Source organism: Thalassophryne amazonica, chromosome 20, assembly GCF_902500255.1.
Source record: "Thalassophryne amazonica chromosome 20, fThaAma1.1, whole genome shotgun sequence".
NCBI classification, from domain to species: Eukaryota; Metazoa; Chordata; class Actinopteri; order Batrachoidiformes; family Batrachoididae; genus Thalassophryne; species Thalassophryne amazonica.
In genome coordinates, this window is record NC_047122.1 from 29,354,123 (window position 1) to 29,379,615 (window position 25,493).

General features: G+C 44.0%; 1 protein-coding gene across 2 annotated transcripts; it reads right to left on the bottom strand.

The window, feature by feature from the left end:
- Positions 1–10,835: 10,835 nt before the first annotated feature.
- edn1 (endothelin 1) lies at positions 10,836–23,697 on the bottom strand. 2 transcript variants are annotated; one of them, XM_034161103.1, is made up of 5 exons: positions 23,516–23,697; positions 23,172–23,301; positions 22,761–22,901; positions 22,477–22,566; positions 10,836–11,605 (listed from the first exon to the last, which is right to left on the bottom strand). In XM_034161103.1, exons 1-5 carry the CDS (start codon positions 23,625–23,627, stop codon positions 11,479–11,481), a joined length of 600 nt encoding a protein of 199 aa, XP_034016994.1. In that variant the 5' UTR covers positions 23,628–23,697; the 3' UTR covers positions 10,836–11,478. The 2 variants fall into 2 exon arrangements, with proteins under 2 accessions (XP_034016994.1, XP_034016995.1); XM_034161104.1 differs by lacking the exon at positions 22,477–22,566.
- Between the last annotated feature and the right edge of the window lie 1,796 nt (positions 23,698–25,493).

Below are 25,493 nucleotides of genomic sequence, written 5' to 3' on the forward strand. Positions count from 1 at the left end.
GATGTCTCTGGAGAGCTGCGTTATAGCCCAGAATGCCTTTGTGGTTATCTGTGCCCAATGCTTTAACCCCTGTGTAGATATGTGCATCATCTCTATTTGACAATGCTTCTGCAGAACTGAAGATCAAATAAACTCATGTCTGACTCGTGACGGAAAGTAATTATTTTAGTTCAGCTGACAGAGCCAAGTGAGAGAAGCAAACAGGCAGTGTTACCTTGTTAAGGATAATCTGATAACGTGCAGTCAGTCTGTTCACAGGGCTGAACTGAAAATGGTTTTCGCTGGAAGGATGGAATTCAAATATGTGCTTGAAAACTGATTGCATGCCATTTCATGTTAGGTACTAATAAATTCACCAGAGAATATATGGTGAGACAAGAAAATCACTTTAGAATCTTTGGAATTGCTGGATAACAAAAACTTTGTTAGCCTGCCTGTCGGTGAAGTGGCAACAGCATGGTGTTGTTTGCACTGTGTGTGTCTGCGTCCAAGATAACTCAAAACCAGCTGGATGGATTTCCCTCAAACTTGTTGGAAATATTACTTGGATAGATATCTTGAGATGAATAGATTTTGGAGTAGTTTGGTCAAAAGTCAAGGAAAACATGGTCCAAAAAAACCAATGTTTTTCACCATCCAAGAAGCCTAGATGGATGATCTAAACAAGTTCATCAGGGGCCTCATGTACAAAGCGTGCTTATGCACAAAAACCTGGCATACGTCCATCTCCATGCCAACATTTAGATGTATCAAAAGTGATATGACCGTGGAAATGTGCGGTGCATCATGCAAAAATCCTGGCTGTTGTCTGCACGTTTCTACAGCTATTGTTCCACCACCGACATGTAGAGGTGATGCTGGGAACTGTTAATAGTGTGAAAACAAGAAGTTATCAGAGTGATGTCCACATCAGAGACACACTAATGAACAATTAATGCATGTTTGCAATTATATGGATGGATATAAAAACCATGTGCAAAGTGATGCGTAAAATGGCACTACAACAGTGGTTGTGTTAGCGTCAGAGGACCTTGGAAATGGTGCAATCTGATGTGAGTGTGGATTCAGGGAACGCGAGGATTTACTTGCAAATAAGAATTGGCTCATAAACCGATTTCGATTACCAAGGCCACTGTTACTGGAGTTGCGCACAGAACTGCGGCCGTCCCAGAGCGCAATATGGCGAGGAGCCAGGGGTTGTCTGTACCCACACTGGTGCTTTCCATGCTGGGCTTTCTGGAAACTGGCATTCCAGCATGAGCTGGCTGATCAAACAGGGGTGTGCCAGTCAGCCTTGAGCCGAGCCATGCCAGCTGTGTGGAACGCAATCATCCGAATGTCATCAGATTCATCACATTCAAACATTAAAGCGTCATTTGCGGTGAGAGCCGGTTTCAGTGTAATCTGAGCTATTGATTGCACACACGTTCACATCATATGTGATGCGCAAATGCGCATCAGGCTGGCTGGTGGCTGGCACGGTACATGATGGCTGCTGCTTGCAGTGTAAATAATGTGTTTGTGTAATTAATTTGAACATAAACCAGTGTGGCCACATTTGTGCATGTGCACATTCACATATTTTATTATTATTATTATTATTATTATTATTATTATTGTCTTTTTTTCTTTTTCTTTTTTTGCTTGATGGTGAGCTGCAGAGCTTCTTAACAGGTTTGCTGCATTCCGTATTTGTCAATAAACGCGTAAGTTGTGACGTCACACGGTCAGCGGAGGCGCGCACCTCACCTTTTTAAACTCACAGCTGTCGGGCTCATATGCACACACTCTGTAGCTTCCACAAACATTTTTCCAATTTCATGATTAATCCATTTAACAGTGTGCGTACACACACTTTGATACATTTGAACATGTTTGTGCTTACGCTAGTTTCTGGGTTTTGGCGTACTACATGTTTTAGTAAGAAATCCACGCAACTCTTTGTACATGAGGCCCAGGAGAGCCGACTCTGTCCTGGAGGTTAAGCTGGAGTCCGTGGTGGAGGTGTCAGAGCGGAGGATGCTGAGGAAGCTGCTCAGCATCCCGGACAACACCTCCCATCCCCTACATGCCACACTGACGTCCTGTCAGAGCACCTTCAGCCCTAGACTGAGACCAACGAGGTGCTCCACAGAACACCACAGGAGGTGTTTCCTACTTGGATGAATACACAACGAACAGAGATATTCAGAGTTATTCAGTTATTCAGAGTAAATTTGTTGTACTTGTTGTAAATAATAATAATAATAATAATAATAATGTTTACTGTTCACTGTCTCTGTACTCTGCTGAAATAATTTACTTTGGGATATTACTTTTGAATAAAGTTCTCATCTTATCTTAAAGTATACATTCTTTACCAGAATATTTGTGATTGATTGGTACAAATGACTTCATAATGAAGCCGCACGTAAAAAAACAAACCCCACTATAGACGTGTATATTTACTTGCCACACTGTGCTGCATGGACTTTGTTATACTTGGCAGTACTACAGTAGGTGGCACAGATAGGTACTAAAAGAATTACATTTATAGACATGAGGTCTCTTTGTTTAAGGCTGAATTTTCTGGAGACAATTTGACCTTTGACCACAATGACTTTGATGTTACCTCTAATAATAACTGACCTTTGGCAGACCTTGCAGGAATTCAATTACATGTTGTTCCCATCCAGGAACCAAGATTGTTCCGCAGTGTGGTGCACGTGGTGATGTGCGGGACCAATGGGTGCTGCCAAACATGACCTGCACTGAAAACAGTGAAACACAGTGCACTTCTTTCAAAGTACTTATTTACATTGGTCTAATGGAAAATTGTGGTTTCCAGTTTAAATTTGCTGGAATCACTTCACAAAATAATAAATATACATTGTGAGAAACTAAAAAAATTAGCTGTAACAAATTACATCAATTTTTTTTAAGTTGATCCAAAGTATCATTTTGTTTTCAGTGTGACCTGACCTGATCTACATGTCCAGCTTGGTTTGACCTTTACCTTTGCCAAAATAAATCATTTAAGGGCAACTCCAGGTTCAACATTCATCCACAACCTGTGTTTGGTAGAAATCGTCCGAAGCAAATGGGAGGAGTAAGACAACAAACTGACAGACATGACCTTGACCCCAGTGGTTGACTTTTAGAAAATTTAACCTTGTCTGGATAATTTCAGAACCTGCCTCCGTGTTTGTCCCATGTTTTCTGCAAATGATGGTGAAAATCAACATTGTTTTTTTCTCCTTTCACCCCAGTGAGCCTTTTGCCATTGCCAAAACAAACCCATTACGTGCAGTTCGAGGACCGACCTTTATCCACATACCAAGTTTGATGGAAATTGGCCTAAGGACTTGGGTGGGGTTGGGCAACAAACAAACAGAAAAATGTTGCTCACATTATCGTATGACTTACAGAAGACGGGTTAAAAGACAGAAGTGATACATTTGTTTGAAGGAGGATTTCAGTGTTAGTTTATTTTGGTTATGTTGTGTGAAAATATGCCAGAAATATAAAGCAACGCAACACTGTGTCTCATTCTGATGTAAACAACATCATGCTGCATGACTTCATCCTTTACTCAAACAAAAGACACATCTCATGTTTCAGCATGGGTGTAATTTCCACACATTCTACATTAAGCACTGAGAAACCAAAAGTAACTTGTAGGTAGGATTGTTCCAGCGAGCAAAATGGAAAAGTTCCAGTGTTGCAGTACCACGCTGTCATTTTCTACATACATACTCCCTGAAGCAACATTCCAACATATACACATTTCCATAAATACATCACATCAGAGTTCTCACGGTGAGTCTAGAACACCTGCACTGTAAAAATCCACTGACCTCTACATCAGCACCATGACACAGAAGCCGATAATCACGACTGAACCAAGAACCATGTGGTTGTGCAATGCCATCAAGATGCTAGTAAGGCTGCATAAGATGGAGCTATGAGGAAGCAAGATTGTGCACATGATTTGGTACAGAAGTACACTGTAAAAAATTGCAGCATGTTAAGTTATGTCCACTTGCTACTTGTTGAGCTTGTTGAACTCAACTTTACAAGTTAAACTTGTAAAGTTGAGTTCAACATCCAAAACTTGTAAAAGCTCTTTATGTTAAAGAGAGGTGGCAAGTGGACATAACTAAACATGCTGCAGTGTTTTAGAGTGTAGTGTGACAACTTGTCCTGAACCCCGACTCAACATGAATGACCAAGAATGTCCAGGATTGTTTCTAGGACTACTTCAAGGTGATTGTGACAACATTTTCTACCATCAAAACTTAAGCCTCGTTCCCACAATTGTGATTTTTGACCATGACACCACCATGATTTTTAAATTGTGGCAGGTCCTGGGAAAAGTGTTGGACACACTTTGTAAGACCTAATGGTACGAGATGCTGTCATGGAACTTGTACAAACCTGATGCAGTCACCTTGCAGTCTTTCTTTGTCTTTGATAGATAGATCCATCTTTCTTGTCATTGCAGATTATACAATGAAACATCATTGCATGGCATAAATATGCCATCTTGAAGGCAATCCTGGACGTTCTTGGATATTTGCGTCAAGTCCTACAGGAAGAATACTGAGGACTATACCTTGACAGTCTCTCTTGGATCTTGAAAGAATCTTGGTGGTATTGTGTTACATCATGATGGTTCTTGGGTCAAACGTGATGAATTGTCTTCTGTGTTGTTATAAGGTCATGGTGTTGTCTGAGAGAAGTCTTGTGTGTTGACAGGATGTGGTCAAGATTCCCCATGTCACCTTTGAAGTGATGTGTTCATGGGCAATTGTGGTTAAATCTCTTTATGTGGGATTTACGTTGCGTTCTTTAAAGAAACTAAATATGGCTCTTTTTCCAGTTAAAGCACTGAAAGAGATTCCCACATATGATGCTCGATTGGGATTGTGCACTAAGTCAGCAAGACAGTTATATACAATATGTAGATACCAGTGATTTTACAATAAGGAAAAACGATCAGTTCTTTCAAAGATTTCAGCGAGGTGGGGGTGGTGGCAAGTGGTTAGTGTGCTTGGTTTCAGTGCGAAATGTTCCTGGTTCAAACCCCACCACTACCACATTTCTCCATGTAATGTGGGGTTGCATCAGGAAGTGCATCTGGCATAAAATTTGTGCCAATTCAACATGCAGATCCACCTGGGATTTGCTGTGGTGACCCTGAGTGCAAACAAAAGAGCAGCTGAACGGACTTACTTATTCAGAGACTTCAGTGAAGAAAAGGACTTATTGTGGAAAACATCATGCCAACTTTTCATGAACTTGAAAACCTTTTCCTTTGTGATCCCAAGAGAGTAAATATTGGCAGATCTCCTTTCAATGATTTTTTTTCTCCCCTCCGAGTCCCGTTGCTCACCCTTCTTACATGTCCTCTTTCTCTGCCACCATTGTCATCATCTTTTGTCCTGAGTGTTTCCTGACACAGACGTGTCTTAAAATAACTTTTTAAAAACCAAAGGTACGTCTATCAGGAAAATGTGACACCAGCATTATTATTGTTGGACTGCGCACGCCGGACACGACAAAGATTTAAGCCCGCGGCACACAATCCGCCACAGTTTTGTTTGCTAAATGGGCTGGACAGATAAGCCGACCAACCACTGTGCATTGACTTATTCGCTGCCACTGATGAATGATGAGAGCAAGTTACAGGCTGGGTTTCAACGCCATCCAAAAACATCATGTTTTACATTAATCATACACAAACCTACGACGTAGCAGGAAGAAACGGGACTGATTGAAGCAACACATTCCAGATACTAATCTTGGCTCTGCAGAATTAAAAAAAAACAAGTGACAGCACAATGGAAATAACTTGAACTATATTTGTCTTGTTATATTTATAGTATCCTGCTGTTTGAAAGACCAAAACCCTTCGGTTGGAAACTGGGTAGAACAACCTGAAGTCACTTAATCAATATTATATAATTTAAACACACCAATCAGAGGGTTGGTGGTATCTACATATACAGTCAAGTTCATAAGTATTCGGACAGGGATAGCTTGTGTAATCATTTTGCCACCATAATGAACTTGAAATTAAATGATCAAGATGTGCTTGAAGTAACCAAGAGATTTTCTACTTGAATTCAAGGTGTTAAACAAAAATATAGCATCAACCATTTAGGAATTACAGCCATATGTTTATACACAATCCCTCCCATTTTCAGAGCTCATACATAATTCATCAGCCATGTTTCTTTTTTCCAAATCAACAAGTTTCTCTTGGACATCATTTATGTCAGCCGTTTCACTAAGGTTTCACAAATCACAGTACACTCCTGTAACTCCTTCGGAGTTGTCATGGTGTCTTGGTGGAGTCCTTCAATAGTCTTCTGCATGGGCGCAATTTGGTGGGGGATAGGGGGGACATGTCCCCCCCACCTTTTCAACCAGGGGGGACAGAATATGGTATTCTGTCCCCCCTTCTGACATATATGTGTGTACTTGAAACATGCTATTCCAGTCTTATGTGCAAACCATGTCAGAATCGTATCTTCGTTTCTGCAAGCTTGTATTTTTAGGAGCATTGACTTGTTTACAACACCTGTTTCTTGTTTGTCACATTCAGAATTTTCTGGGACTGCATTTGTCCAGATTTGAAACCAAAAATAGTTGCCTCTAGGGACTAGTGTCTACACATAAGTATCAATGGACCATATGCTAATTTACTAAATTCTGAAAGTTAGAAAAGGAAATAAGAAAACCTATCTGGGACCTCATAAAGCCCATCTTCAATTATTGCTTGATCTCCAAAATCAGTCTATGAAAGTGAAATTATGTTCAGTATGAGTGTTGCCATTAGTGCCACTTCGAAAATTAAATTCATGCTAAGTAATTTATCCTAAACTTATGATCTGTTGTTTTTTCAAACTTATGCAAAAACAGATCTTGAGAAAAAAAATACAGTATGCGATAGTTAATAATTATTAAGAGCCCGTTCTTTCATATTTTGAATACATTTTACCACATTGCAGTTGTTTTTTTTAATGAAAACTCAACCTATCATTCTTTTTGAGTTCTACACATGTGGTGATACCTTATTTACACCAGGATGTTAATAAAATCAATGGTGGCTATTCTCAGAATAAAGTACTTATATCCACAGTTTCAAATTGCATAAGTCAAATGGTGTCCACTTTATGTTCTTCTCAAAACATTAAAATTACTGTTCTGGATGCTCAGAATGCATCTGAGCTTATCTAGAAACCGTTGGCTTCTGGGGGCCTAAAGCCGCCCCCAGACCCCCGGCCTATGGGTTTCGGCCCTGCGGGCCTCGCACTTTGTCCCCCACAATTTGTAGTTCTAATTTGTGCCCTTGGGGTTTTGAAGAACTGCCTACTCCAGAGACAATGACCAACCAAAATCCATCCCCTGACTTGTCTAAAAGAAAACTGGCTGTAAAAGACATGATTCGTATCAACAACAAAAAAACCTTATATTTAGTTTGTCCAATTACGGTATTTTACAGTGTATAAGTCACGTTTTTGTTGTTGTTGTTTTTGCTAGTTTGGGAGGCCCTGTACATTAATAATCCAGGGTGATTTGTATACCAAAATACCACAGATTCATTGTTAATAACAATAACTATAATGACTATTTATATAGGATTTTCCCAGGAATCAAAACACAAAAATTACACTACAACAGTGCACAAAAATCCAAAACTAAAGAGCTGATAATACAGAAAAATGGTGCAACTTATTTATTAGAGGGTTTGTCCTCTTCAAGCACTATATTTAACAGGTGCGACTTATACTCCAGAAGATACAGTATTTGTGGTCTCTGAACATAGATACTTTATAAAAATGGCTGTAATTCCTCAGTAGTTTGTGTGAAATTTTTGTTAAACAACATGAATTAAAACCGAATGTCGACACAACAAGAACATTTTGTTGGTTTCGTTTCCGCTGTTGTCGGGTGCAGAGGCAAAAAAAAAAGAGGAAAAAGTTTGTGTCCATGTACTTACGTACTGACTCTATCCCGTAACTCTCAGGAGGGAGTTACAAGCAGGTTTTTTACAGTCATACTGCAGAGTAACTCCTGCATTCTTGAATTTTTCTGACTTACTTGCAGTTAAAGATTTAAAGCCTCGGTTTTGTGAGGCGGTAATTTGCTTATATCCACAGGTAATTTTTAAAAAATGACACCTCATTACTGCGCTGACAACAATGTGCTGGGCGTGTCTTTGAGTGGCAGTAGGAATGATTGTGTGTGTGTGGTTTTTGGCAGAGAGATGAAAGGGCGGGTTTACTGAGGTTTACTGTGCTTGGTGTTGTCTGTCACGTCAACATCACATTTGTGTGTTTCCCAACACTTTTCATTTTCACTTCTGGCTTTTCCATTTAATCCCACATAGACTGACACAGAATGCCCTTTGCCCTTCCCTAAGGAGATAAAAATCACAGAGTTTGTCACCAGCAGGATCCCTGTTCCCAACAAACGTCTGGGAACAGAGTCGATCACAGGTTAGAATAGATACAATTAATCCCTTAAACCAGAGCAGCACGCGGTGGACCTACCGTGCTGTAAATCCAGATTGTAACATTTTATAATGGCTGTTTCTCAACAACATGGTACTACCGAGATCAGCAAACGTCTTACATCCTGTGAAACAACATGAGTCCACGCAGGACGTTTTACGTTGCCACAATCCCAACACGAATCCAACTGAAGCAGAAGATAGACTCCAGCTAAAATGTCGCTTCCTCACTTCCCAACGATGTCACTTCTAGGAGCACTTTAAAGTCCTTCACTGTCATTTGATGGTAAACTAGCCGGGGACTCATTGATGGGCCAGTGGCCCCCATCACCTTTTCTTGAGCCGTGGCAACAGGCACATTTTCCTCTATATTAAATATGTCACATAACAGGTCACATCACAGAACCTGTGCAAAATGGACAAAAGAAGAGCTGAAGGAAGGAATGTGTTGAAAACTGTTTTTATGTGGCGCCTGGCTGCGTACATGATCAGAATTCTCTTTCTGCAGTTAGACTTCGTGTATTTAGAAACATCACAAAATGTAATTGTGGTTCAGAAATAACCACTGAAATCTGATGCTACTTAATGTCTTTGTCATGTTTGTTGAACCTGGCGGTGCAGTTTTATCGCTTTGTCATAGCAAGAAGGTCTGGTTCAAAGCCCACTCATCTCCTTGCAGATCTGAAGCTGCATCAGGAACGCTATTAACTGACGAGAAGCTTGTGCCAAGTCAACACATACCAGAGCTGCCGTGACAGCCCTGATCAAAACAGGAGCAGCCAAAAGAATCTTTCACATGACGAACCTGCGAATGTCATAACTTGAAATATAAAAGTTGGTGAAAGTAAATTAATCCTTTCTCATATTTTCAAGTGTGATAAGCCTGGTCATAAAGTGTTCAGCTGGTACATTTTAAGATACAGTGTCCTGCAGAAGTATTCAGGCCACTTGGTATTTCACACATTTTAATTTGTTTATGCCATTTCAAATACAAAAAGTAAATCAGGCTTCTCAATGTAAAAATTTCTAAAATTATCTTACTTAAACTCAAACTCAAAGCAAATCTCTACAACTTGATTTAAATTAATAAAATAAATAAATAAAAGCAAAGGTGATGAGTTGCATAAGTAATGGAATATTTATATAATACCTGTAAATAATCAGTTTTATTGCCATTTTTCTTCAGACAAGTCAGGGGATGGATACATGAACATTTCAAAGTCACTGAATATGTCTTAAACTTTACATTAGTTATGAATAAATACAAACAGTATGGCACTCTGTGGTAAATCTGTGTGGAGTAGACAGTTCTCAAAAACTGAGTGACTGTGCAAGAAGGAGAAAAGTGAGGAAAGCCACCAAGACACCCAGGCAACCATCTTGGCTTTTATATTTTTAATTAATTTATATAAAGTTGGAGAGATTTGCTTTCAATTTGAGTTTAAGGAAGATAATTTTAGAAATGTTTCTTTTGAGAAACCTGATTGACTTTTTGTATTTGAAATGGCATAAACAAATTAAAATGTGTGAAATACCAAGGGGCTGAATACTTTTCAAGGCACTGCAAGTGTGCACTCCAGTGAGTGTGCTTCTAGTTAGACTCCAAGTTTTTGATTCATTATTTGAATTCTCTGATCCATTATCATGTTTGGAGAGGTGATGGTCTAGTGGTTAAAGTGTTGGGCTTGAGACCAGAGGATCCTTGGTTCAAATCCCAGCCTGACTGTAAAATCACTAAGGGCCCTTGCGCAAGGTCCTTAATCCCCTAGTTGCTCCCGGTGTGTAGTGGGCACCTTGCATGGCAGCAGCCTGACATCGGGTTAATGTGAGGCATTATTGTAAAGCGCTTTGAGCATCTGATGCAGAAGGAAAAGTGCTATATAAATGCAGTCCCTTTATATGTCTTTTGTCAGCAGGATTATTCAAAAAGCTTTCATCTGAGCACCACAAAAATGAATTATATCAAAATATTTCAAATTAATTGTAAAGGGATTACTTTTAAATTGAGAGGCAGGAACCATAATGTCTGAAGTGGGATGTCTAATGTGGATCACTTGTATTAATTACTTTCCTGTGCCAACCAGCGCCGCCTCCCGGACCTGCTTATGCTGACAGACAAAACCAACAAATGGTCATGAAATCATGTCTTTAGTGGAACAGCAAAGTTATTCCTGGATTCCAATTCCAGTATTTTTTCAGCTATGGTGGGGGTTTGTGCTCTCAACTGGTCCAGATCTAGTTCATGACTACCTCAGATTACAGATCCCCAGAGCGTCGGTCACAAACACTCAGAGGATTATAGAAAAATCAAAATGACAAAGATGACACGTTGCTCTTAAATAAATGTATATAAATTTATTCAACATTTGGCCACAATTTGGCAGCATCACATTTCACAGAAATGACCTTCAGACCAATATGGCCATGAAATGACTGTAAAAGACAAATAAATAGATTCAGCAACAACTGTGACAGTTTATATAAAATAATTCAAGACAAATTAAATTATGATGTATATAGAACAAATATTTAAACGTCTCAGAGGAGCTTGTGCAGGAGCTGCAGTGATGCTGGCAGGTGATGTGTAAAATGTGGTGAACAGTTTCACGGAAACAATGTCTGTAAATCCTTCAGGTAGAAAGTCACGTTCTGCTACAGTAATTCTGTGTGTGTGTTTGGGGGGAATGTGATTTTGAAATCTCAAACTTCAACGACTTATGTTCTGTAACATAATTTTCCCAGTAAGGTCAAGTTTTTGTTGGGTTTCAGTTTTACTTCAAAGGAGCATTGATGAGGTCTGACCTCTGCACAGATCACTGAAGCCTGTGGATTTTGGGGATTACTCAACAGTTCAGCTTCCGGCTGTCCCTGGTTTATTTTTCGGACAAGTCCAGCAGCCCCGTGTCACTGCAGCCAACCCGGAGAAAGTCCTCTCACAGAGCGCCCCCCCGCTGACCGTCCAAGGTTACGTGTCGCCTTTAGGAAGCAGAGCTGTCGCTCTTCCAGGATCTGGTCCTGCGTCGCTGTCTCACCCTCCACTTCTTCAGCAGCAGACGGGTTCTTGTTGCCAGAGCTGGCGCTCCTTTCTTCTTGCTGCTCTTCACTCTGCAAAGACAGAAACAGAATTCCCATGAGCGATCACTCACGTCAACACTCGATCGCTGACGTTTTGTGAAACAGTCATTCCGAAGCTGGTTCGGTTTATTGTCACACATCGAGAATAATAAAAGAATGAAATAACTGGATGTGGAGTTTAACTATTGGCTCATGCTCAGGGGCGGATCCAGCTTCAAGTGAAGGTTGGGGGTGGATGACTTGGTTGGGTGTGCCACAGGTGCTCCCCTACGAGAGGGGTCTGGGACATACCCCACAGGAAAATTAATATGTATATGTTGCAGACATGAATGAGCGAAGCTCTTCAGCATCTCACCATGTCACTGAGGTCTTTTAGACTGTTTTTTGAGCAAATGCTTCAGGGGAGCATTAGCATGGCTAAAACCTTTCAACTTCTGTGCCCCCCCCCCCCCCCCCCGCCAGACTCCCTGCCTTTTTAAACTTTTTTCTTTTTGTTGCCTTTATATAAAGAATATAAATTGCTAAAATTATCTTCCTTAAACTCAAACTGAAAGCAGATCTCTAAAACTTGATAAAACCTGTAGATAATAATCAGTTTTATTGCTAGTTTTCTTCAGACAATTCAGGGGACGGATACATGAACATTTCCCAGTCACTGAATATGTCTTGGACTTTAATTACATCAATTATGAAGAAATACAAAAGTTTCTTTCACCAAAACATCAAATCTAGTCTTTCATCTCAAATGTACTTTCTGGCAAATTGCAGCTGAACTTTCAGGTCTTCTTTTTAAGAAAATCCTCCTCTACACCACTTCATCAAGAAGCTGGATTTTATATTTTTAATTAATTTATATCAAGTTGTAGAGATTTGCTTTCAGTTTGAGTTGAAGGAAGATAACTTTAGATTTATTTATCTAAAGTTGTGTAACTGGTGTGTTACTCAGACAGAAAAATTAAGAGGTTATTAAATCAACAGCTGCCTGCTTGTTTAAAAATCACTGGAAAAACACACATATATAAGGCAACCCGAATTAAAGGAGAAATGTCGCTTTTAACAACCAGGGCCCGTGTCCGTGAAGCCACTCAAAGTTTGGCCGTGAAGCTGTTCACCACATTTTACACATCGCCTGCCAATATGGCTGTGAAATCACTGTAAAAGAGAAATAAAATAATCAAAGAGCTCCTAACTTAGCCTAAAATTTCCTGGCAATGAATCTTAGCCTAAACATGAGCCAGCAGGTGTCAGAGAGCAAGTCTGAGCAAGGAGGGGACAGAAACTCCTATTTTTGTGAGGAAGCAGGGTTGACCCCCGTTGCTAGGTATGACACAGTCCTCTAAGAGCTGTGATTGGTTGTCACAGAAAGGGGAGGACGAATAAAAAACAAACGTGCTCCGCCCTCCTAGTCATAAATGCACAGTGAAATCAACCGATCATATAAGCTGAACTGTATTAAGACGTAATCATAAGGATAACTTTGTTATGATGATGAAACTCAGCAAAATTAAATGAATTGTTACACAGCTTGAAAATGTGTGAATGTACCTCATTCACATGCCGAAAAGCATGCATGCATGAGTTTTAGTACGTTCATTGTGAGTACATAATGTAATTGTGTAAATATGTTAAAAATACATGCATGATACAAAAAAGTGAAAACACTTTTTTCCATTGTGGTCCATTTAAAATCAAATGACAAAATAGAAGTAATAATAAAAGAAAATAGTAATATTAATCATACCAATAATAATAATAATGATAGTATTAACAGTGTGTATATGATCACGAAAACCTAAACAATTTATAGATACATTAAGACGGTAAATTAACATAAATTAATTACGTAGATCAAGCCGGTAGTGTGTTACTGACTCACTGTCATCCTACATACAGAGAATATCTCTCCTTCCTCTCTGTCTTTCTACTGTCTTCTCTGCGTAAGACACTCTTAGGCTCCCTATTCTTACCAGTTTGGCACCTTCGGAGCTCTCTTAAGGCCTAAGGTGCTTTGCTGACAACTTTCATCTTATCAAGGGAAAATTCTAAGAAATGTCTAAGAATTCGAGGAATTCTAAGGTTTTTCTTAGAATAACGTCACTTGGGGCTGTTTTTAGCCTTAGGATGCTTTGTGGATACGGGCCCTGGCCCTCATTTCTCGCATAAAATATGGTCATTTACTCACCATTATAACTTTAGTGTCATTATCAGTCCATTGTTTAAACGACATGTTCAGTTGTAATCTGAGGCAAACATTTTTCTTCTTCAATTAAGGTGGATTAGACCTTTTTGTGGTACACAGCACCAACTACTGGACAGGAGGAACCTAGCTGTCAGTATGACTCTCTGATTTCAAAATGTAGCTCTTTTCAGCCAGACATGCGGTGCCGTGACATGTCAATCATCTGTATCTAGTCAGATTTCAGGGGAGTCCAGTGAAACCCCGGCCTCCATTCTAGCTCCACCCATGCCAAGAAATGTTCAACATTTGACATTTCCTGTTTCACTGTGGACTCAAAATTTGGCACTTCCTGTTTCAGTGTGAACTTGCCACTGAGTTCCTGTGAGATTCCATGAGATCTCGTCTGTCAATCCAGGAAGTGTTTGACATTTGACATTTCCTGTTTCACTGTGGACTCAAAATTTGGCACTTCCTGTTTCAGTGTGAACTTGCCACCGAGTTCCTGTGAGATTCCATGAGATCTCATCTGTCACTCCAGGAAGTGTTTGATATTTGACATTTCCTGTTTCACTGTGGACTCAAAATTTGGCACTTTTTGACTCCCTGTACCATGAGTGAGCTTCGCACTCCTGCGTGTCACTTTGCTCGTATAAAAATCTATAGACTTTTCCCCCTTTATTCTAAGTCAATGTGGGGAGCTAAATACAGACTCTCCACTTATAATACACAATTCTTATTTTTATTATTATTTGTATTATTTATTTATTTATTTATTTATTTTTGCAAAACACTGGAAATCTTCTAATTCTGCATGCAGCAGTAGACATCAGTCACCCTTTGTTTGCTCAAGACATTTCCCATATTTGGTTGGTGGTTTGGGGGGGCTAGGGACTGCAGCCCCCCTTCCCCTTTTTACTAGATCTGCCACTGGTGCTGACTTCAGGCACAGCATACTTTTTAAGTCGAAATATGTACAGTTTTGGTCAGAATTATTTACAGTCCTGTATTTTAAATGCAGAAGTTATCATATGTTCAGAAATAAATGCAAATCAACTAATTTTGAAAATCAGGACATTAAAAAAAGCTAAAGTTGTCCATCCACCCATCCATTTTCTTCCGCTTTATCCAGAGTCGGGTTGTGGGGGCAGCAGCTCAAGCAAAGCTGCCCAGACCTCCCGATCCACACACACCTCCCCCAGCTCCTCCGGGGGAACCCCAAGGCATTCCCAAGCCAGCCGAGAGACTTAGTCCCTCCAGCGTGTCCTGGGTCTTCCCCGGGGCATCCTCCCGATGGGACGTGCCCAGAACACCTCTCCAGCGAGGCGTCCAGGGGGCATCCGGAGCCTGAGCCACCTCAACTGGCTCCTTTCGATGTGGAGGAGCAGCAGCTCGACTCCGAGCTCCTCCCGAGTGACCGAGCTCCTCACCCTATCTCTAAGGGAGCGCCCAGCCACCCTGCGGAGGAAACTCATCTCGGCCGCTTGTACTCGCGATCTCGTTCTTTCGGTCATGAACCAAATCTCATGACCATAGGTGAAGATCGGAATGTAGATCGATCGGTAAATCGAGAGCTTTGCCCCCTACTCAGCTCTCTCTTCACCACGACGGTCCGATACAGCGACCGCATCACTGCAGATGCTGCACTGATCCGTCTGTCGATCTCATGCTCCATCCATCCCTCACTCGTGAACAAGACCCCGAGATACTTAAACTCCTCCACTTGAGGCAAGGACACTCCACCGACCTGAAGAGGGCAAAGCACCGTTTTCCGGTCGAGAACCATGGCCTCGGATTTGGAGGTGCTGATTTTCATCCCGGACGCTTCACACTGGGCTGCAAACTGCCCTAGTGCATGCTGAAGGTCCTGATTTGACGAAGCCAACAGAACCACATTGTCCACAAACAGCAGAGATGAGATTCTGTGGTTCCCAAACCAGACCCCCTCTACACCCTGGCTGCACCTAGAAATTCAGTCCATAAAGATAATGAACAGAACCGGTGACAAAGGGCAGCCCTGGCGGAGGCCACCGTGCACTGGCAACAGGTTTGACTTACTACCGGCAATGCAAACCAAGCTCCTGCTGCGGTCATACAGAGACCGGATAGCCCTTAGTAAAGGACCCCGGACCCCGTACTCCTGGAGCACCCCCCCACAGGGTGCCCCGAGGGACACGGTCGAACACCTTCTCCGGATCCACAAAGCACATGTGGACTGGTTGGGTGAACTCCCATGAACCCTCGAGCACCCGATGGAGCATGTAGAGCTGGTCCAGTGTGCCGCGACCAGGACGAAAACCACACTGCTCCTCCTGAGTCTGAGGTTTGACTATTGGTCGAATTCTCCTTTCCAGTACTGTGGAATAGACCTTACCGGGGAGGCTGAGGAGTGTGATCCCCCTGTAGTTGGAACACACCCTCTGGTCCCCCTTCTTAAACAGAGGGACCCCCACCCCGGTTTGCCAATCCAGAGGCACTGTCCCCGACCGCCACACGATGTTGCAGAGGCGTGTTAGCCAAGACAGTCCCACAACATCCAGAGACTTAAGGTACTCAGGATGGATTTCATCCACCCCAGGAGCCTTGCCACCGAGGAGCTTTCTAACCACCTTGGTGACTTCGGCCTGTGTGATGGATGAGTCTGCCTCTGAATCCCCAGTCTCTGCTTCCTCTTCGGAAGACGTGATGATGGGATTGAGCACATCCTCGAAGTATTCCTTCCACCGCCCAACAACATCCCCAGTCAGGGTCAACAGCTCCCCACCCACACCATAGACAGTGCTGGTGGAGAGCTGCTTCTGCCTCCTGAGGCGTCGGACCGTTTGCCAGAATTTCTTCGAGGCCGACCGATAGTCCTCCTCCATGGCCTCCCCGAACTCCTCCCAGACCCAAGTTTTTGCCTGTGTCACCACACGGGCTGTGGCACGCTTGGCCTGCTGGTACCTGTCAGCTGCCCCCGGAGTCCCACCTGCCAACAAAGACAAGTAGGACTCCTTCTTCAGCTTGACGGCATCCCTTACTTCCGGCGTCCACCACCGGGTTCGGGGATTGCCGCCGCGACAGGCACCAGAGACCTTGTGACCACAGCTACGAGCGGCCGCATTAACAATGGAGGTGGACAACATGGTCCACTCGGACACCATGTCTCCAACCTCCCCCGGGATCTGGGAGAAGCTCTCCCGGAGGTGGGAGCTGAAGACCTCGCTGACAGAGGGTTCCACCAGTCATTCCCAGCAGACCCTCATAATACGTTTGGGCCTGCCAGGTCTGACCGGCTTCCTCCCCTCCCAGCGGATCCAACTCACCACCAGGTGGTGATCAGTCGACAGCTCAGCCCCTCTCTTCACTCCAGTGTCCGAGACACGTGGCCAAAGGTCAGGGTCAGGGTGTCCTGGTGCCACGTGCACTTATGGACACCCCTGTGCTCGAACATGGTGTTCGTGATGGAGAAACTGTGACTAGCACAGAAGTCCAACAATTGAACACCACTCAGGTTCAGATCAGGGAGGCTGTGCTTCCCGATCACCCCCCTCCAGGTCTCACTGTCGCCGCCCACATGGGCGTTGAAATCCCCCAGGAGAACACTGGAGTCCCCAGTCGAAGCGCTATATAGTACCCCTCCCAGGGACTCTAAGAAGGTCAGGTACTTTGCACTGCCACTCGGCCCGTAGGCCGAGACAACAGTGAGAGACCTGTCCCCGACCCCAAAGCGTAGGGATGCGACCCTCTCATTCACTGGAGTGAACTCCAACACATGGCGACTGAGCTGGGGAGCAATAAGCAATGCGACCCCAGCTCTCCGCCTCTCTCCGTGGGCAACGCCAGAAAAGTGGAGCGTCCAGCCCCTCTCCAGGAGTTGGGTACCAGAGCCCAAGCTGTGCATGGAGGTGAGCCCGACTATCTCTAGTTGGTATCTCTCAACCTCCCACACAAGCTCAGGCCCCTTCCCCCCCAGCGAGGTGACATTCCACGTCCCAACAGCCAGGGGCTATGAGCGCGGACCGGGCCGCCGGGCCACCCGCCCTCGACCGCCACCCAATCCTCTCTGCACCCGACCCCCATGGCCCCTCTGCAGGTGGTGAACCCACAGGAGGGCAAGCTAAAGTTATCTAACATAAAAATAGTCATAACATGTAATAAAATGGCAATACACACAAAAAAAGGAGACCAGTGAAGGAAGTTACCGACACACCGTGGCAGCTATGAAGGAATTCTAACTGTCTGTCACTGTGATTGGACAGAGAAGAACTGTAGTACAAGAAAACTGATGAAATGTAGGCTCTAGTCATCCAGGTGCCGTCCAGAAAACTGCAGCGCAAATTTCACATCACCTTTGTAAGAAACTCCTTCAGCGTTCCACTCCTGCATGACTTTGTATGACTAGTGATGAAAACTTGCACCGTGCACAGTTTCTCCAGTCACAGCCACAGAGTGGTCATGGGGGTCTTGGTGGCTTCCGTCACTTGTCTCCCTCCAGACAGAGTACTACACTGTGCCACATGCTGTTTGTATTCTTAGTCTTTGCTGTCAGTGAAGTTCAAGACATCTACAGTGACTTTAACTTCAATAACTTTAGACATTTAAAAAATATATAATTCCACAAACTTGGTTCATTTACACACATTTCTGAGCAAATGTTAAATTCTATGCTTAGAATATAGGGGTGCCAATAATTCTGACCACAATGAGCTGTGTGATTCCCAAAGTTGTACAGTAAGAAAACACACTGTACATGTTTTCTAATATATGTATTAGTACATATAGAAAAATAAAATAGCTGTAGTTTTTTTTTTTTTAAATATCAGATTGTAGGTCCTAAGTATTAATGACTTGACACAGTTAAAAGAGGAGTTTTAAAGTATAAAAGTAAACGTGGCATCAGAGTCTGAGCCATCACTTATGTATTAGTGTCCTGGTACTGAGAACTTCCTGTAATTGTCAAAAACACACCACTTTCATCCTGAGAACTGTTGGTAACACTTGTGTGCCTTTGTGTCGAGTCATAAAGAGTTTCTCTGCTTTGAAAACCAACTTCCAGCCACTCCCTGCTCACCTCAACACGTAGGCACTGAGGTGATGCCTTCTACGAACAAGCAAAACAGAATAAAAGGCGGCACATTTTCAGATCTCTGAAATGAGTTTCTGTGCCTGTCGCTTTAAATAAAAAGGACTTTATGCTGCCCCCCCCCCCCCCTGCCTCCCCCAAGGTGAGGACGAGCGGTGATGTCGTGGCTGAACAGTCTGTGTGGACACGGTAGTGCAGACCTACTTAGTGGGTGTGTCTTACAGAACAAGCAGGAGTCTGTGGCTGTGTCTCAGTGTAGGGGTTGCATCCTTCAAAGGCTGCATTCTGTGAATATCTCGCCTTCTGAGACTGCAGAGGCCAAACCAATCATTCTGAAATGAGATGATCTAGCCCACTAAGCAATTTTGTCATTGACTTGTCTCAGTCCTGTCCCATGTTACTTATTTTTAGTTGTATATATGTAGCCCGAAAGTTTCCTTTTTTTAAGCTTACCAACCAATTTGTCTGGGGGGTGCAATAACTGTTGGGATTGTTTTGAAAGTGAAGGAGACACCTGTTGTATCCTTAGTTTTTGGGGGAAAGAAGGCTGCATTTCAAGGAGCCTTTGAAATGGGACAGCAGAGTCGTACCACACAAGTGTCCACAAGTACAACCTTCAAAGAATTCAGCCCTCGAATTGGGACACAGTGGACATGCCAGTGCAGATCTGCTTAGTGGACGTGTCTTGCCGAACAAGCAGGAGTCCATATATGGGTTTCTGTGACATAAGTCACAGAAGTGTAAAATGAGCCATCTGGCCTAAATCTAACTTAAAGTAGCAGAATTTATATGCACAAATGCAGAACTGTGTGACTTTGATTTTGGATGTTTAACATGAAGCCCCGTGCAGCCAGTACATTCTGAGTGCCGGTCCCAAGCCCGGATAAATGAGGAGGGTTGCGTCAGGAAGGGCATCCGGTGTAAAACAAGCCAACCGAACTATGCAGACTCAAAATCAAATTCCCATACCGGATCGGTCGCGGCCCGGGTTAACAACGTCCGCCACCGGTGTTATTGCCCAACAGGGTGCCGGTGGAAATTGGGCTACTGCTGGGCGAAGACAACGAAGAGGAGGAGGAAAACGTTGCCACGAACAGCAGGAGAAGAAGAAAACTAGAAGGGTGGAAATGAGAGTGGGGACTTTGAATGTTGGTAGTATGACTGGTAAAGGGAGAGAGCTGGCTGATATGATGGAGAGGAGAAAGGTAGACATATTGTGTGTGCAAGGCGAAAAGAGAAGTGGCAAAAGCAAAGGAAAAGGCATATTGCGAGCTGTACAAGAAGGTGAATAGTAAGGAAGGAGAAAAGGACTTGTACAGATTGGCCAGACAAAGGGACAGAGCTGGAAAGGATGTGCAGCAGGTTAGGGTGGTAAAAGATGCACATGGTAATGTGCTGACAAGTGAGGAGTGTGTGCTGAGAAGGTGGTGGGAATATTTTGCAGAGTTGATGAATAAAGAAAATGAGCGAGAGAAAAGGCTGGATGATGTGGTGAGAGTAAATCAGGAAGTACAAGAGATTAGCAAGGAAGAAGTGAGGGCTGCTATGAAGAGGATGAAGAGTGGAAAGGCAGTCGGTCCAGATGACATTCCAGTGGAGGCATGGAAATGTCTAGGAGACATGGCAGTAGAGTTTCTAACCAGATTGTTTAATAAAATCTTGGAAAGTGAGAGCATGCCTGAGGAGTGGAGATGAAGTGTGCTGGTTCCTATTTTCAAGAACAAGGGTGATGTGCAGAGCTGCAGTAACTACAGAGGCATAAAGCTGATCAGCCACAGCATGAAGTTATGGGAAAGAGTAGTAGAAGCTAGGCTTAGAAAAACAGGTGAAGATCTGTGAGCAGCAATATGGTTTCATGCCAAGAAAGAGCACTACAGATGCAATGTTTGCTCTGAGAATACTGTTGGAAAAGTACAGAGAAGGACAGAAAGAGTTACATTGTGTGTTTGTGGACTTAGAAAAAGCTTATGATAGGGTGCCAAGAGAAGAGTTGTGGCATTGTATGAGGAAGTCTGGAGTGGCAGAGAAGTATGTTAGGGTAGTGCAGGACATGTACAAGAATAGTGTGACAGCGGTGAGATGCGCAGTCGGAATGACAGACTCATTCAAGGTGGAGGTGGGATTACACCAAGGATCAGCTCTGAGTCCTTTCTTGTTTGCAGTGGTGATGGACAGGTTGACGGATGAGATCAGACAGGAGTCCCCATGGACTATGATGTTTGCAGATGACATTGTGATCTGTAGTAAGAGTAGAGAGCAAGTTGAGTCTAGTCTGGAGAAGTGGAGATATGCTTTGGAGAGAAGGGGAATGAAAGTCAGTAGAACCAAGACTGAGTACATGTGTGTGAATGAGAGGGAGCTCAGTGGAATAGTGCAGTTACAAGGAGTAGAAGTGGTGAAAGTAGATGAGTTTAAATATTTGGGGTCAACTGTTCAAAGTAATGGAGAGTGTGGTAGAGAGGTGAAGAAGAGAGTGCAGGCAGGGTGGAGTGGGTGGAGAAAGGTGGCAGGAGTGATTTGTGACCGAAGAATATCAGCAAGAGTGAAGGGGAAAGTTTACAAAACAGTAGTGAGACCAGCTATGTTGTATGGTTTAGAGACAGTGGCACTAACAAAAAGACAGGCGGCAGAGCTGGAGGTGGCAGAGCTGAAGATGTTGAGATTCTCTTTGGGAGTGACAAGAATGGACAAGATTAAGAATGAACATATCAGAGGGACAGCTCAGGTGGGACGGTTTGGAGACAAAGTCAGAGAGGCGAGATTGAGATGGTTTGGACATGTGCAGAGGAGGGACCCAGGGTATATAGGGAGAAGGATGCTGAGGATGGAGCCACCAGGCAGGAAGAGAACAGGGAGACCAAAGAGGAGGTTCATGGATGTGCTGAGAGAGGACATGCAGGTGGTTGGTGTGACAGAGGAAGATACAGAGGACAGGGTGAGATGGAAACGATTGATCTGCTGTGGCGACCCCTAACGGGAACAGCCGAAAGACAAAGAAGAAGAACATGAAGCCCCAAACAGAAACAGTAAAAGGCAGATTTTATCAGCACAATAAGAAACCTTAAAAAAAAAAAAAAAAAACCTTAACTCCAGGTGTGCACACTACACGATCAGCCCCCTGATGCAAAGGAGAATCCTGCAGCTGAATTAACTTTCAGACCGCTGAGGTGAACTTTTCATACGGCACGAGGTTTATTTGCGTGTCAAAACGCAGACACGCGGCGCCGCGAACCCTGAGTGGGTTCACTCTAAAAACAGATTGGTTGGATTGGACACATTTCAACAAATCTTTGGTTGAAACAACCAAAGATCAACCAATCTTTGGTTATTTCAACCAGTGTGTTTTTAGGGTGTTCTTTTATAACATGACGGTGCACGAGTGGAACTGCGGCATCATCACTCACAGTTTCACGAGGGGAACGTGAAGCCGCTCGCTTATGATAAAGTCCTCGCAATCTCTGGAGATTTGATGGATTTCACAGCGAACTCTTTGCTTAATCTTAAAATGCGCTGCACACGCGCGCTGTCTCCAGATCACTTGGCTCGCCAGTTTTACGCACGTATGCGCTCTGGCACGTTTTGTCCCACTGGAGACCCCTCAACGTTTGCTGAGGTTTATACTTATCGTGACCGTTTATTTTGCAGGCAGACCAGTTTTACCTTCTAATCCAGCTCGTGTCGGCCGCCAGTTTGTGTTTGCGCGACGTTTCCGCGCGCCCGTCGCGCTCCACCGTCTCTGATGTCTCATACCTGTGAGCGCACAGAGTGGGAAAGCATGATTAAATCATTCAGAATATAATCTGGAGACATGAAAGATGAGGAACTTGTTTCCACGCGTGCTGGGATCGCCCCAGAGCGCGCGGTAAGATTGATGGCTCCAGGCGCGTTCGGTTGCTGTTCTTCTTGTGTGTTTACAAAACTGCGAGAAAGTGCAGGTTAAATACCTGACGTGGTTTCCCATCTGGCAGAACTTTGTGCACGCGCTGTCGTTTTCGTGGAGGCACCGGCAGCGAGGTGCGCTGCGGGAGTCCGAGAGCGCGCGTCTCATCCTGGGAGCGCTCCCCAGTCCGTAGGACACCACGCGCCTGAAAGACAAATAAACACACACACACACAGACACACACACAAAACAACTGCAGTTTAGAACTTTATCATCTTTACATTTTTCACAAAACCCGAGATCTGGCTGGAATTTATACGTCAAAAGGCGCACCTGCGCCACGTCTCTTTTAATTTGCGCATTAGTTTTGTTGTCCTTTTTAAACATGATGGTAAATTTACATATTTTAACCTATGGGGGTCACAGAAGAAAATAATTAAAAATAGATGTGTTTTCAAGCCAAAATCTCACTTACTCAGGTGTGTTGACCCAAATAATATCGAGGTGGCAGAAGTAGACGCACTCCTTGTCCAGGAAAGTGGCGCAGGAGCAACGTTTGGTCCGCACGTGGCGCCCCGGAGTGCTGGGTGTCGGTGCAGCAGGTGCTGATGGAAAAGCAAACAAACAAGCAAACAAACAAACAAAGGATCAAAACAGTATCAAACCGAATGCCAGACACGAATTAAAGCGGCGCAATCTCAAGATTTTTGTTCATAAACTCACAGAAATCATACGAAACTCAGCCATTCTTGTCTTAATTTTTTGGATTAATTTGTCGGAGTAAGTATTTGCGGTTGTTGGAAACAGTGCGCAGTTTACCTGCGCACGCGATCCCGGAGTAGATGAGTGACAGCGCTGCGAACCAAACGTGTAAATCCATTTTTCTCGACTCTCTTAAAACAAACTGCTGCTCGAGTACATGATTAACCATGGAGGAGGAGCGACGACAGAAGGTCCCGAGCAAAGCAAAAGGTGGCCTCAGAGATGAGCGCAGAGGCGTCAGTGTGGCCCCACATGTGGAGCCTTTTCACTTTATACCTCCTCCTCCTCCTCCTCCTCCTCCCCCCCCCCCCCCCCCCCCCCCCCCCAGTGCTCCCGTACAGTTTGCTCCCTTGTCTTATAGACAATGGTGTTTGTTCTAGTCCGGCGCTGATAAGCAGCCGGACAGGCCAAGTTAAGAACGCTCAGGTTGATTGGGAGGGATAAGGAGAATCGATGCTGTGCCAAAAACGCCGCTGCGCTCTCTGGACGTGCAGTTCCACTCATCAGCCAGCAGGTGGCAGTCCATCAGATGCAGTTCCACTCAATGGCAGTGCAGCAGGTGCAGTTCCACATATCAGCCAGCAGGTGGCAGTGCAGCAGCAGTAATTGGGACCATAGACTGTGTGATGATTTCTTAAGACATTAGAAAGGAGATGCTGCGTGTTCTGATGCTGTGATCAGTTAAAGCATGAAATAAATGCAGATTGGGCAGATTTTTAAAAGAAAATAAACATTTCAATTTTAAAAAGGCAAAGCAAAAATTTAAAAACATTAAGTTCTGGACACTCAGGTGAAGAGAGAGGCAGAGCTGTCGACTGATCACCATCTGGTGGTGAGTTGGATCAGAAGGTGGGGAAAGACTTCGGACAGACCTGGTAAGCCCAAACGGATAGCGTGGGTGAACTGGGAACATCTGGAGGAGCCCACTGACTGACAGACCTTCAACTCACACCTCCAGAGGAGGTTTTCTTGCATCCCTGTGGAGGTCGGGGCATTGAACCAGAATGGACAATGTTCAAAGCTTCCATTGCTGAAGCTGCAGCGGGGAGCTGTGGCCTGAAGGTCTTAGGTGCCTCAAGGGGCAGCAACCCTCAAACATTGTGGTGGACACCGGTGGTCAGGGAAGCCATCCGACTGAAGAAGGAGTCCTTCTGGGATATGCTATCTCTGAGGACTCTGGAGGCAGTCGCAAGGTACCAACAGGCCCGAAGGGCGGCAGCCTCTGCTGTGAGGGAGACAAAGCAGCAGGTGTGGGAGGAGTTTGGAGCATACATGGAGAAAGCCCACTGAGCTGAGCTGAGCTGAGGTCAACAGGAACACCTTTAAATCCTCAGGAACACTTTGAGGAACTCCTGCATCAGACCAGAGCACCCTCTATAGTAGGGGCAGAGCTGGAAGCTGATGGAGGATAATCATCAATTTCCCTGGTGCAAGTCACTGAGGTAGTCAAACAACTCCGCAGTGGCAAAGTCCCTGAGGTTGATTAGATCCATCCAGATATGCTAAAGGCTCTGGGTGTGGAGGGTTTGGCCAATAGTCGAAGCTCTGATTGAAGAGGAACAATGTGGGTTCCGTCCTGGTCATGGAACAACTGACCAGCTCTTCACTCTCACAAGGATCCTGGAGGGTGCCTGGGAGTATGCCCATCCAGTCTATACGTGTTTTGTGGACTTGGAGACGGTGTCTGATCAGGTACCCCTGATCAGACAGATCAGACACCTTTAGGGGAGGTGATGTCCTTCGTTCAAATCCCAGCCTGACCGGAAAATCACTAAGGGCCCTTGGGCAAGGTCCTTAATCCCCTAGTTGCTCCTGGTATGTAGTGAATACCTTGTATGGCAGCACCCTGACATTGGGGTGAATGTGAGGCATTATTGTAAAGCACTTTAAGCGTCTGATGCAGATGAAAAAGTGCTACATAAATGCAGTCCATTTACCATTTACCCGGGAGATACTGTGGGAGGTGCTGGTGTGCGTATAGAATGAGGGGGTCCCTTCTCAGGGCCATCCAGTCTCTGTACTCACAAAGCGAGAG

Bases quoted from the DNA above. Each gene is read 5' to 3' on its own strand.
- edn1 (XM_034161103.1), bottom strand. From the start codon at position 23,627: ATGGTTAATCATGTACTCGAGCAGCAGTTTGTTTTAAGAGAGTCGAGA. The intron at 22,902-23,171 runs GTAAGTGAGATT...TTTGTCTTTCAG, and splicing joins ATTTGGGTCAACACACCTGA to GCGCGTGGTGTCCTACGGAC. The intron at 22,567-22,760 runs GTATTTAACCTG...GTGCGCTCACAG, and splicing joins CAGATGGGAAACCACGTCAG to GTATGAGACATCAGAGACGG.